Raw genomic sequence first — 14,310 nt, forward strand, 5'->3', positions numbered from 1 at the left:
TTATATATCAGTCCTTGTAGCAGTAAAGGGGTTCTCGAAATTTAACTTCACTTGCAGTATATTTAAACATACATTTGTTAAAAAAAACACACACACACACGTTCCTTATACCCCATGGAATTTTATGCACCTCCTTTTGTTGGCAAACATAATCCTTTCTCCTTTTTATTAACAAGAATATAGACTAAGAAACGAATGTCAAAGAGTAGACACGAGCATTTGGAGGTTTTGTTCACCTCCGAATGCGGAAGAAGGTGGCTCTTCATGCTGCACGGCTATTTTTGTTGCCGCCTTTATTCTTGTGCAAAAGCAACACACTAAAATCTGGATTTGCACAAGATTTTAGATCGGTGCTGTTGCACAAGAATAGATGCAGCAACGAAAATAGCCAAGCGGCACAAAGAGACGCCTTCTTCCGCATTCGAGATGAAAGAAACCTCTGATTGCACATATCTATCAGAGACTATAGTCCTGATGATCATAAACTCACCGGCTTAGAGAGAATTTGTGCAAAATCTTATTGGGCTTTTTTTTAAGCTAGGCTAGGTATTAGGGATTTAGGCGGTTGAGGGGCTGTTTCCATTGTGTGGGTGGGTCTGTATTGAAAGGCGTAGGGTTACATGCAGATAATGGGTTTGATTGTGTGTGTGTCTGAAAGTCATTAGGCATGTCTAGGTGGTTTGTGGGTGTGTCTGGGTGATATATAGTTGAGTCTAAGGCAAATAGGGACATTTGGCTGCCTCAGAAGACAGAGCTCAGAATAAGGAACTGTCCCTCTCAAAAAGTAACAGTTGGGAAGTCTAATGTAGGTGTCTCTCCACATCCAGAACCTTGCATAGTGAGATAAGCTGTTCTCAAATGAAATATTTGCCTTTATAAAAAAAACTTCTTAGATAATCTCACCAGTGCAGAGAGTTTTAATTATCGGGCCTATATGAGAAAGCATCAATTGAGCCAGAAATTAGCAGGATAAAAAAAATGAGAAGCCTTGACAATTGGAACAAAGAAGCAAATGCCACATTTTGTGGTGGTACTGGGCACAAATACTTTTTAAGGAGAAACAACAAAAAGGCACCATAGATTTGCAATTGTTCATCACATATTATCCTGAAGCCTGGGATTACCCGTATTTATACTGCATCTCTGCTTGGGAGTTTTAGCACTCATGAACAAGAACTTTATTAACACAGTTAATAGGTTCACCATTACAGACAAAGGGATGGATTACACTATAGATGTAAAATTGTTGACATCATAAACAAACCTCTATTGGAATCTATATGTTTGCAGAGCATACTAACACAGCATTAGAGTCACTAAATTGGAGAAAAGACTAAAAGCCAATTATCTAAAAATTGCCAGAATGGAGTGAAATATTATGCTGATCCTCGCATGGGCAGACTTCAATTCTCTCGGTTCTCTAAAAAAGTCCCAGCAAATGGAGAGCTGCTTCTCATAGAAAGTAATGAACACTTTACCTTCTTGTTCTGCATACAGTGCAATAGGTGTATTACAAACAAACAAACTAGCCAGCAGTGCTCACTGTTTTATTCCACCAAGTGAAAACTTGGTGGAATAAAACAGTGAGCACTGCAGGTGTCACAAATAAAATGAGACTGTGAGAAGACTTCAGACACATCCAAGAAATGCCCCTGTTTAGTCCATACACCAAGGCTGCAAGACTTATTTAACACCTTCATGCTGGTAGGACGTTCAATGCCATCCAACAGCACTGGGCTTTAATGCCGCTAGGACAGCATGGGACGTCCTATCTTATATGGCGTCCTGCAGCTTCGCCCTTTGACAAAGTTAAGAATCGGCCTGATCGTCAATGCAATGATTTCTTTTTTTATTGCTAGTGTTTACTTCAGAACTCTGTTACAATGTTAACTCTATTGTGCCGGCATGAAGGGATTAAGAAGAAAAAAAATAAAGTATTCTTTTTCATTTTGTACTTTTTATCACAGTTTTTAATTTGTATTTTGAAGCTACAGTGCACATTAAATAAAATCTTAACCATATACATTAAATATAATTTTCCCTGCGTACTTTAAAGACACAGTACACCTTGTAATTACAAGACATTTCTGTTGAGTTGCTAAGGAATAAGATATCAGCCAAGTCTAAATGTTTATAAAATAAAATAGCATTTTATTTTAACTGCAGATATTTTTCAATAGCCAAAATCCACCAATCATTGGACTTATTTAGAAGAGCAAATCTGGGATTCAAGTTACAGACAACAAGACTAGTCACTGTCATAATGTTAGTATAAAGAACATTGTTTTGCAGTTGTTATCAGTTAAAGCAAATTAGGAGAAACTGTGTAGCAGGGTTAGCGTTTGCAAAGTCAGCAAGGTGCATTTCAAGTCTGAGAATTTGAAAATCCTCAGTCTTCAAAGCTAAATTACATGGAAGTATACTGCAAAGTTGTTTCATTCTGTTGAGCACTATACTGCAATCTATGCGGCAGAATTATCAAGCTCCGAATGGAGCTTGATGCCCCTGTTTTCGCACGAGCCTTCAGGCTCGCCGGAAACAGCAATTATGAGCGGTCTTGAAACTGCTGCTCCATAACTGGTCCGTCTGCTCTAAAGGCTGTGGACATCAATCCGCCTGATCCTATACGATCAGTAGGGATGGGCGAATGTTTCGCAACATTTGAAAAATGAAACAAATTTTAACACATTCGTTCGTTCGAATTTCGAATGTTTACATAACATTCTAACATTCGATTTTTGAATGTTCGGTTTCGAATTTTAGGATTACATTCGAAAATATTATTCGAATTCGAAAAATTCAAATTTATGTTTATAATAGTATTTCTAATGCTTTCTTTCAATGTAATATTCGAATTATGCAATATTCTATATAGAAACTATATAATGATATATTTGTATCTATTATGTTTCAATTTACTAGATTCCCGCCCTACCAGATGAACTATTGAACTTCTGACTAGTATTTGTTAAATAGAATGTTGAATTCGAAATTTCGAATGTGGACATTCGATATAATTATAAACATTTGAATTCGAAAGTGACATTCGAAAACTGTAAATAGCATTCAATTATAGAATTTTTAAGAATATTCATTCTTATCAACATTCGGATTTATAATTCGAATTTCGGTAATAACATTCGTTCTAACATTCAAATTCGGAAATTTACACATTCGCCCATCCCTAACGATCAGGCTGATTGACACCCCCTGCTAGCGGCTGAATGACACCCCCTGCTAGCGGCTGATTGGCCGCAAATCGGCAGGGGGGCAGCATTGCACAAGTAGTTCACAAGAACTGCTTGTGCAATGATAAATGCCGACAGCGTATGCTGTCGGCATTCATCGATGTCTGTCGGACATGATCTGCTGAGTGGATCATGTCGGACAGACCGATGATAAATCACCCCCTATGTCTCTCCTTCACATACAGAAACACAGGTTTGTAAACTTGCCTTTACAGAATCCTGTAAAAGATCTTGCAGCACAGACCGATCATTTTTTTAGAGATGCTTTCCCGAGTGGGAAGCTTTAGAAAATTTGGACCCTGTGTTAGTATGCAACATAACAAATGGGTAGATATTTTTTCTGGGCATTTCATGGAACTAGACACTTATATTGGGCACTGAAGTAAGATCAAATATGTTTTACTGTTATTTCTGAAACGTTTAAGCTATTGCTGTTTATACCATACACGTCTAGTTTATTTAGAGTGAAATATTAGTCAGAAATTAAATGGTATACAATAAATTAAAACATAATAAGAAAAATGTGTGTTTTAGTTACCATGAGATCATACAATTCTGAGTAAGGGTGATATATAATTATAGGGGCCTAATGCAAATCCACATTACTATCGGATTTCTCTGTAAACAGGTTGCTTGTTTAAATTAAATAAAATTAGGTGTCTATAAGTGTATAGAAAATGTAACACTATCTATTAGTGGTTAAAGTGTTATACATGTTCAAAAATATTTAGAAAGCGATTGAGAAAGTGATTGAGGGAAAGAACAGCTAATTTAGCACACTCTGCAGTCTTCTGCATCCTCTTGATACTTTATTAGAACAAAAAGCTGGTATAAAAAAAACTTGTTTGAAGTGTGTCAATTACATGTGTACAGAATCTCATATTGGCAACTCTTATAGTATTACTGTTGGTCATGTAATCAGCCTGCGCTGGGAAATGTTGATTATCTCAAGATGGAAAGCAAAATTACAGTTTGTCATTATTTTCATAGATGAAAACTGAAAAGGTATTGTACATTGTATTATCAAATTTACTTTTAGAATGCTTTGCTGAAACTTTTCATGATAGCATAGGTTGTAGGGAGGATATGCAGAACAGCACATGCTCAGTCCCTCTGCAGACTGACACCGTGACTACAGTTCAACAGGACAGTACCCAGTAGCAAGGCTCTCCAGTATGGATTCTCATTGGCTGTTTTATTATATGTTATTGTAAAAAAAAAAAAGGCTTTGGATGGGGGGCATTCCATAAGGGCATTCCCAATTTCAAAAATACTAAGAGAAAAAAACATAAAGATGATCATCAATTGGTGTAGCATGGGCACATTGAGTAATATGACTAAAACTTTATTCTTCAAGTTTATTGTCCCTTTAATCTAAAGTCCGCTCATTATTAATATATTAATCATTCTTTGCAGAGAAAATGGATTTTAGTAGCTTGTTATACTTGTTTAATGACACATTGTATTTATAAATTGATAAAGGCTACATTTAATAAGCTTTTAAAGGGACGTAAAACTCTTTCTTTTATGATTCAGATAGAGAATACAATTTTAAACTACATTACAATTTATTTCTGTTATCTAATTTGCTTCCTTCTTTAGATATTCTTTGTTAAAAAAATAGAAATGCACATGGGTGAACCAATCACGTGAGGCATCTATGTGTAGTCACCAATCAGTAGCTACCGAGCCTATTTTGAACAAAGGAAAACAAGAAATTAAAGCAAATTAGGTAATAGAAGTAAATTGGAAAAACTGCCTGCTCTTTCTAAACCATGAAAGACAAAATGTGGGTTTAGTGTCCCTTTAATATTGAAGAGATGTATGCCTGATGAAACGGCCAAGTATGAGAGCCGAGAAACGCGTTGCATATTTTTAGGGGATTGCACATTACCCCCTTATATACCTGCTGCTTCTGTTTTTAATGTGTTAGTGTTACCAGCCCTTTTTGGGACACATTTCCTTGTCCTAGCCTGCATTGTACCTGTACTGATTTGGACACACTGCTGACTGTTCCTGATACCGGGAGAGGGTGAGCTGATACGCCCATAATCTATCAGCCTGCCACTACCAGCACACAAGGGTGCTCTACACAAATGTGAGTACCTTTTCAAAGCCTGCTATGTGCTAATATTGAGAATATTCTGATACACACATGAGGCGCCCCTCTATTTGCTTGCCTAATATTGAAGAGAATGGCAAAATATGTAAAGCATAAGGGAGACAATGCTTTGATTTCTGAAAACTTTGACCTATTAAAAGGTATCCCAACCTACCAAAAAAAAAGAGTACAGAAAATATAGAGACACAATGAGAAAGTAACTTTAAATAATACATGTACATACATTTTTTTTTTGGTTGTTTTGCAAACAAATTTGAAATATTTTGTCTGAAATGTATTCTTTAACTGAATAAACAAAGTAATTAACACAAAATCCATTTGTGTGTTCATTTAATTTATCTATATATTATATAGATCAACTAAATTTAAAAATTAGAACAATTTGTAAATGTTTATTCGCTTGTTCAGTTGACAAAATGTTGCAAAAACAAATTTTTGCATGTCTATTATAAATAATGTGAGTCAAGAAATCTGCAGATTATTTGCTTTAAACTGATTAAAGCTTTGGGTTACTTTATTACGCATAATAACTGGGTTTGACAAATCATAGGTGTCAAGGAACCACGAGTCCTAGCATTGTAAGTTTGTCACCTACCATTTTTTTATTATTCTACATATACTGCTATAGAAATTTCTTCCCTGGTTCCTAAAATGTGTGTTTGGCTGTAAAGTTTTATATAAATTTGTCAATCCATTCTTTACATATCTGAATACACTGCCTAAAATTGTTTGAAATCACGACTTAAAAAGACAAAGTTGGAATAAAGAATCCTCCAATACCTTACAGCATTTTATTATTGTGCTACTGCTTGCTTATACTAATTAAATTAACTACCCATTATACACAAATACATTACAGAAATAGCTAAGCTAAAACAATAGCAGCAATATACTGTTGATCCTGAGCTTCAGATGGCTGGTGATGGTCCAGAACTAAATATGTGGTTAACCACTATGCAAGGTTTAAACACAGTTACGAACAAGCAATAGTGCAATAATAAACACATTTTTACTGCAGATTTTTGTCTCTGTAAAGTAACATTCAAGTATTTTTCAGGACAACCCCAGATAATTGGTTGGGACTTCTGTGGGCTTCATCAGTAAGGTACAGCCATATTCCTCAAATGTAAACTGGGCAGTAAGTGCACATCTGGTTTACTCCATAACCCTTAATGATACTTTTCCCAGAGTATTATCATACATAAAGCAGGAATGAACAATGGCTCAGTGGCTTGTTCTTTGATGGGTCACCACCTGGGAGCAGCTTCTTTTCACCCAATTGTGATTTTCAAAAAGGAGAACTTTCCTGAAGTATATCAGTCTGTTCTCCTGAAGTCTATCAGTCTGGTCTCCTGAAGTCTATCAGCCTGGTCTCCTGAAGTCTATCAGCCTGGTCTCCTGAAGTCTATCAGCCTGGTCTCCTGAAGTCTATCAGTTTGTTCTCCTGAAGTATATCAGTTTGTTCTCCTGAAGTATATCAGTCTGTTCTCCTGAAGTCTATCGGTCTGTTCTCCTAAACTATATAAGTCTGGTCTCCTGAAGTATATCAGTCTGGTCTCCTGAAGTATATCAGTCTGGTCTCCTGAAGTATATCAGTCTGGTCTCCTGAAGTATACCAGTCTGTTCTCCTGAAGTATACCAGTCTGTTCTCCTAAAGTATACCAGTCTGTTCTCCTAAAGTATACCAGTCTGTTCTCCTAAAGTATACCAGTCTGTTCTCCTAAAGTATATCAGTCTGTTCTCCTAAAGTATATCAGTCTGTTCTCCTAAAGTATATCAGTCTGTTTTACTGAAGTATATCAGTCTGGTCTCCTGAATATATTAGTCTTGCCTAAAAAGAACAGTCCAGTCACAAAATACCAGGCAATTCTCCTCTGAATGAGAAATATGGCAACCCCAGACAATCATTTCAGCCTTCTTTGGGCCTCAATGAGGTGCAGCCCTACCCCTCTAGACAGAATGGGTCCACATATGGTTATGTTCTCTTGCAGTTGTGTCTATCTCTCTTCGTTGTTTGTATGCACATTTCTCTAGGGCTTCCCTAAGAATAAGAAGGGGAAACCAGATGTGGACTCTTTGCTCAGTTGTCTAAGAGGGATGCATCGGCACCAGACTGATATGCTAAAGGATATAGAGGATATTTCAACTCTGCAAAAGGCATTGTGAGATAAATGAGATTGCACCATGACTGGTAATGGATCGTGGACAAGCACAGAAGATTTTCCAGCTGTTGTGCTCAGTTGGGTATATATATATATATATATATATATATATATATATGTGTGTGTGTGTGTGTGTTTGTAATTTGTCAGTGTCAATCTCTCCTAGTAAGGGAATTTTTAAGCAAAAAAGTTATATAGAGATATTATATCTAAACCTCCTACAAACAATTTGCAATTAATCATGGTAACCATTATGTTTCAGGTATATTTGAAATAAAAAACACACAGTTAAATCCAGTTCCAGAATGACAAAGCACTACTGGGACCACATCTGGAGAGTCAATGACTAGAAGCATGTGTGCTCTCAGTAGTGCAATGCTTCTCTGTGTTTAACTCAATTTGCATAGTTATATGCAAGCAACAGAGCAATAACAAAATACCTGAACATAACAGAGTATTTCCTTTTTTTCAACTTCATTTCCCTTTAAATAAGCAGACTATAGATAGGGATAAATATGTTTTTGTCTATATGCTGCTGACTTACCTGCTAGTATTAGGATACACTGACAACTCTATTTGTACTGTATTCACCAATAATCATTTATTTAGAGCTGCAGAATATAGCTAACTTTACAAACCATCAGAATCAAATTACATGTATTACTGAGCAAACACCATTCCGCTAGTATAATTTGCCATGTCCAAGCTTGCACCTAAATTACAAGCACACAGCGAATTTCTAGCTGGGGAGACTATTATATGTGCAACTGATCTTTAGGTTCCTTCTGACGTAGGTTGTTTTATTGTTCTTAAATTTAAAGGGACGTTAAAGTCACAGGTTTTTCTTTAATGCATTTGAGACAACAGTACTTAAATGTGCTGCTGTTTTTGGAGGTGAAAATGACATTGTAGATATCATGCTTCGGAGGAGCATTTCAAGTAACCTTGTATGTTCGCATCACCATCAAATTGTCCTCAGAAATCCATGTGTGGTTTCTTAACTATGCTACTGTCCCTTTAAGAAGTTTTTTGCTGAATTGTGTGGTGTCATTAACCCCTTTACTGGTAGAATAATACTTCTGCTATAAATCCTGCATATTTAAAGTACAATAAATTACAGGGTATCAGCACAAAAGTCCATGGCCAACCCTGTTTGAACAGTGGACATGGTTCCCCCTTAAGGTCTTTTGGTATCTTCCAGTTTTAAATCCTCTTCCTATTAGGATTCAGTGAAGAAATATTTCCAGGACAGGCAATAAGTTGATCCTGCAGGGAAAAATGACAAACAATATAGATCCTCAAATAAAGGAAATTTCCAAATACATGCTAAATCCCTAAAAATCTGTAAAGGTCTTTAAATACTGAATGATACACAGAATATATATATATATGTATGTGTGTGTGTGTGTGTGTGTACATATATATACAGTCGTATGCAAAAGTTTAGGCACCCCTGACAATTTTCATTTATAAATAATTGGGTGTTTGGATCAGCAATTTCATTTTGATCTATCAAATAACTGAAGGACACAGTAATATTTCAGTAGTAAAATGAGGTTTATCGGATTAACAGAAAATGTGCATTATGCATTTAAAAGAAATTAGACAGGTGCATAAATTTGAGCACCCCAACAGAAATATCACAATAATATTTAGTAGAGCCTCCTTTAGCAGAAATAACAGCCTCTAGATGCTTCCTATAGCCTGTAATGAGTGTCTGGATGAAGGTATTTTGGACCATTCCTCCTTGCAAAACATCTCCAGTTCAGTTAGGTTTGATGGTTGCCGAGCATGGATAGCCCACCCCACAGCATGATGGAACATCCACCAAATTTGACTGTGGCTAGCAAGTGTTTGTCTTGGAACGCTGTGTTCTTTTACCGCCATGCATAACGCCCCTTGTTATGACCAAATAACTCAATCTTTGTTTCATCAGTCCACAGCACCTTCTTTCAAAATGAAGCTGGCTTCTCCAAATGTGCGTTTGCATACCTCAAGCGACTCTGTTTGTGGCGTGTGTGCATAAAAGGCTTCTGCATCACTCTCCCATACACTGAATTGTTGAACGATGCACAGTGACACCATCTGCAGCAAGATGATGTTGTAGATCTTTGGAGGTGGTCTGTGGGCTGTTTTTGACCGTTCTCACCATCCTTTGCCTTTGACTCTCTCAATATTTTACTTCTGGCCTTAACAAGAACTGTGCCTGTGGTCTTCTATTTCCTCACTATGTTCCTCACAGTGGACACTGACAGCTTAAATCTCTGCGATAGCTTTTTGTAGCCTTCCCCTAAACCATAATGTTGAACAATCTTTTTTTTTCAGGTCATTTGAGAGTTGTTTTGAGACCCCATGTTGCCACTCTTCAGAGGAGATTTAAAGAGAACAACTTGCAATTGGCCACCTTAAATACCTTTTCTCATGATTGGATGCACCTGTTTATGAAGTTCAAGGCTTAAAGGGACACTGAACCCAAAATTTTTCTTTTGTGATTCATATAGAGCAAGCAATTTTAAGCAACTTTCTAATTTACTCCTATTATCAATTTTTCTTCGTTCTCTTGCTTTCTTTATTTGAAAAAAAAAGACATCTAAGCTAAGGAGCCAGACAATTTGTGGTTCAGAACCATGGACAGCTTTTGTTTATTGGTGCTGTCCAATCAGCAAGGACAACCCAGGTTGTTCACCAAAAATGGGCTGGCATCTAAACTTAAATTCGTGCTTTTCAAATATAGATACCAAGAGAATAAAGAAAATTTGACAATAGGAGTAAATTAGAAAGATGCTTAAAATTGCATGCTCTATCTGAATCATGAAAGAAAAAATTTGGGTACAGTGTCCCTTTAATGGGTTCACCAAACCAATTGTGTGTTCCAATTAATCAGTGCTAGGAAGTTACAGGTATTCAAATCAACAAAATGACAAGGGTGCCCAGTTTCAGTTGATCCAATAAACCTCATTTCACTACTGAAATATTACTATGTCCTTCAGTTATTTGATAGATCAAAATGAAATTGCTGAGCCAAACACCCAATTATTTACAAATGAAAATCATGGAAATTGTCAGGGGTGCCTAAACTTTTGCATACGACTGTACATGTCTTAATATGTTCATATATATATATATATATATATATATATATATATATATATATGCAGCCAAAAGAAAATGCACTCTCAGGACTTTCATAAACAAGTTACTTTTATTTCTGTAACGTTTTCGGAGGTCTTGCCTCCTTCATGATGAGAGTGCATTTTCTTTTGGCTGCATATCTTCTACAAATTTGCACCCAGGCAGTTTTCCTCTGTGGGCGAGTTCTGGTGTTTTGGATACCTATATATATATATATATATATATATATATATATACACACACACACATATATATATATGTAAGTATGTACTGTATATATACATGTGTATTTATATATTTCTATGTGTATGTATGTTTATATATATATATATATATACACGTATATATACATTTATACAGTATACACTTTGCAGCCCTTTCTATTCAAATACCTGAAAACATGACATATAATTTTTTCTTAGTATTAATATTTAATAATGTGTTTTACTGTGTATATACTGTAAATATTTCACATTCCAATGTTCTTCACATAGGGGAAAAAAGTTTTTTAAGTATTTTTAAATAGATATTCCTATTTTTTTTTAAAAATCTATCAGATGTATATAGAAATATCTAGTAGAACATTTTCTTCTATGTTCATAACTCACGTCAGCTATAGTGCACTTGGTTAAATGTGGTTGGGTTACCGCATGAGCGAGTGATAGGTTCCATTGAAGACTATGGGGATTAGAAGTTAGCAGTGTCGCAATATCCGAAGCCTTGAAGTTATCGCATGTCGGCTTTTGCTTACGAGCAAACAATTTACTTTCAACTTGTAAAACATGCACTAACCTGCGGGCATTAAAATTTGACTTCTGATGGTGTATGTGCGCAAGCGAAAGTGCTAAATAGCCCGCCACTTGTAATCTGACTCACAGTGTTGTCTTCCTCTTTACTTAGAGTAGAGAGCAGAGTTCAGAGACAATTCTGTAAATAGCAGTAAATTGCAATAGCAATTTACTATAGCAGCATAGTACAAGTAAAAAAAAACATGTATTCAAACTATTTAGGACAGAAAAAGGTTTGGATTTTGGAATAGTTTGGATTTTGGAATATTTTCATCTGTAAAATGGGACAGCTTGGAGACAGGAGGGGACCAAGTGTAAACAAAAATATATTATGTGATTTAGGCAATATTTACATGTCACATAATACAGCTTAGGTAGTTTTATATCATTTTTAATTCATTTGTATACATAGTTCCCTCAGAAAGCGTACTGTAGTCAGAAACCAAACCAAATATACAGGCAGAGAAGATTGTGACCTACTGGAGAGGAAAATGGTCATTTATAATAATTTTAGTTAAAAATAAATATTAATGAAAAATTTCGGGTTTTGGAATTCCAGGTTTGGGGATTTGTACCTGTAATTCCCAGAATCCTACTCACCTTAGTCATGAAACAACGCACTTGCAGTTCAAGCAACCCTTCTCACTTTCATCGGGAGGATTTAGTTTCCTTAATTTGTGCTGACGGATTTCTCGCACCAGTGTGTAAAAAGCATCTTCTACGCCCTACAATAGGGACACATACAATGTGTAAACAAACGTATGCTACATCTTTGTGCAAAAAAGGTAGTTGTAAACAGATTGAGATTCTTATATAAAATAGTTATGCATGTGCTGTAAAATGGTATTTCTTTTAACATGTTCCCAATGATCCATTTTAACTATTGGAGTATATTAAATTGTTAGAAAAGGCTCCTTTACCTTTATTTTTTCATTTGAAATTGCTGCTTTTGTCTGTTGTATTCCAAACTATAATGAACATTTCAGTACTTAAAGGAAATCAAAATTAAATGTTTATGATTCAGACAGAGCATAGCATGCAATGTTAAACAACTTCCCAATTCACTTCTATTATGTAAATGTGCACAATCTTTTTATATGCACACTTTATGAGACACCAGCTCCAACTGAGCATGTGCAAGAATTCACAGAACATAGGTAAAGATACACATTTTGGTATTGGCTGATGGCTGTCACATGATGCAGCAGAAAGGAAAATGGAACTAAGTTTGAAATTTTTCAGAAAAAAATCATTGGCTTTGTATTATGCATTTGTTGATTATGCAATTCTACTGAGGTTTATGGTGCTTTAATTATTGGCTATATTAAAGCTATGTAAATATGAATCTGCTGAAGAATTTACACCCTCAGTGGGAGTGGGAGATAAGTGTACTACAATGTTTCTATTCAATTGCACTTGCTTTTGTGTAATTAGACAGAAATATAGATGTCATTGTGTATTGAGAAACAAATATAAGGCTGTCTGCTCTCCCTCCAAACTTAGCCAATTTTGATAGTTTGTGGTTTCAATTAGCAAAATCATCTATTTCATATATAAAAATAAACCTAAGTCCCTTTAAACAGTGTTGTAATTTACTTTCATTATTTTGCTCCCTTTTCATTAAATTTAGGTCTACACAATGTGGATTTTCTAATTCTTAGAACTGGAAAGGCACATGCAAAGTTCTCAGGGCTAACCTGCTACATATTTTCCCTACTTGGCTTTAGCAGGTGACAACTGCAAAACAATGCAGTTAACAACTAACATAATGACCATACCTAGCTGCATCTTGTGCAGAAGCAAGCCCGTGTTAGCTACTCCAAATAAGGTATGTGGTGGGAGGAGTTTGGCTACTGAAGAACAATTGCAGCAAACAAGATGTTACATTTGTTTTATAAAGGTTTACTCTTGGCTGATTTGTTATTCTATAGCAAGACAACATAAATGCCTTGTTATTACAGATTGTTTAGTGTCCCTTTAATATAAAACAATCTTCAAAAGAAGTGATAACTGTCTAACGCATAATATAATACAGAAACTTTCCTTATATGGATTATATGCTACCTGCACAGTTTTTTTTATTCTTTGGTATAAATATAAGGCTAAATTATACACTACACTATGTTTAATGCATATCAGGAAGGAGAAAACCGTGGTTCTTAAAGACACAGTATACATCTTGAGAAATGTATTTATTTGTCCTCCTTTTCTCTTGGTTAAAGGGACAGTCTAGTCAAAATTAAACTTTCATGATTCAGATAGGGCATGGCATTTTAAACAACTTTCCAATTTACTTTTATCATCAAATGTGCTTTGATCTCTTGGTATTTTTTGTTGAAGGCTAAACCTAGGTAGGCTCATATGCTAATTTCTAAGCCTCTTATCTCAATGCATTTTATTTGCTTTTCATAGCTAGACAGAGCTAGCTCATGTGTGCCATATAGATAACATTGTGCTCACTCCTGTGAAGTTATTTATGAGTCTGCACTGACTTTGTTTTGTTAGTATCCTTTGTTGAAAAACATACCTAGGTAGGCTCAGGTGCAGTAATGTCCTACTGGTGGCTGCAATCATGCCTCTTGTCATTGGCTCACAAGATATATTTAGCTTAGTCGCAAAAATTCATTGCTGCTCTGGTGCTGACTAAAGAAAACTATTGTAATTGCAGGTGTCTCCCTTTAAATGTTAAGGTTTTGTAATGTTTTAGCTATTCTACACATATCTTTATACATAAAACTCTATTTATATGCAAACTGTGCATTGAAGTCATGTTTATGTGTGTGTGTGTATATATATATATATATATATATATATACACACACTACAGTATATATATATATATATATATAAACACACAC

The 14,310-nt window shown here is 35.5% G+C and overlaps 1 protein-coding gene across 3 annotated transcripts in view; it reads right to left on the reverse strand.

Annotated features, from left to right (window-relative positions):
• Positions 1 to 2,124: 2,124 nt before the first annotated feature.
• Positions 2,125 to 14,310, reverse strand: part of HRAS (HRas proto-oncogene, GTPase) — a 198,690-nt gene continuing 186,504 nt past the window's right edge. For all 3 annotated transcript variants that reach the window (XM_053720184.1, XM_053720185.1, XM_053720186.1), the window contains 2 exons: positions 12,053 to 12,177; positions 2,125 to 8,798 (listed from right to left, as the gene is read on the reverse strand). In XM_053720184.1, coding sequence (XP_053576159.1) covers positions 12,058 to 12,177 — 120 coding nt within the window. In that variant the 3' untranslated portion in view covers positions 2,125 to 8,798; positions 12,053 to 12,057. The remainder of the gene's footprint in view (positions 8,799 to 12,052; positions 12,178 to 14,310) is intronic.

Source organism: Bombina bombina, chromosome 7, assembly GCF_027579735.1.
Source record: "Bombina bombina isolate aBomBom1 chromosome 7, aBomBom1.pri, whole genome shotgun sequence".
Lineage (NCBI taxonomy): Eukaryota > Metazoa > Chordata > Amphibia > Anura > Bombinatoridae > Bombina > Bombina bombina.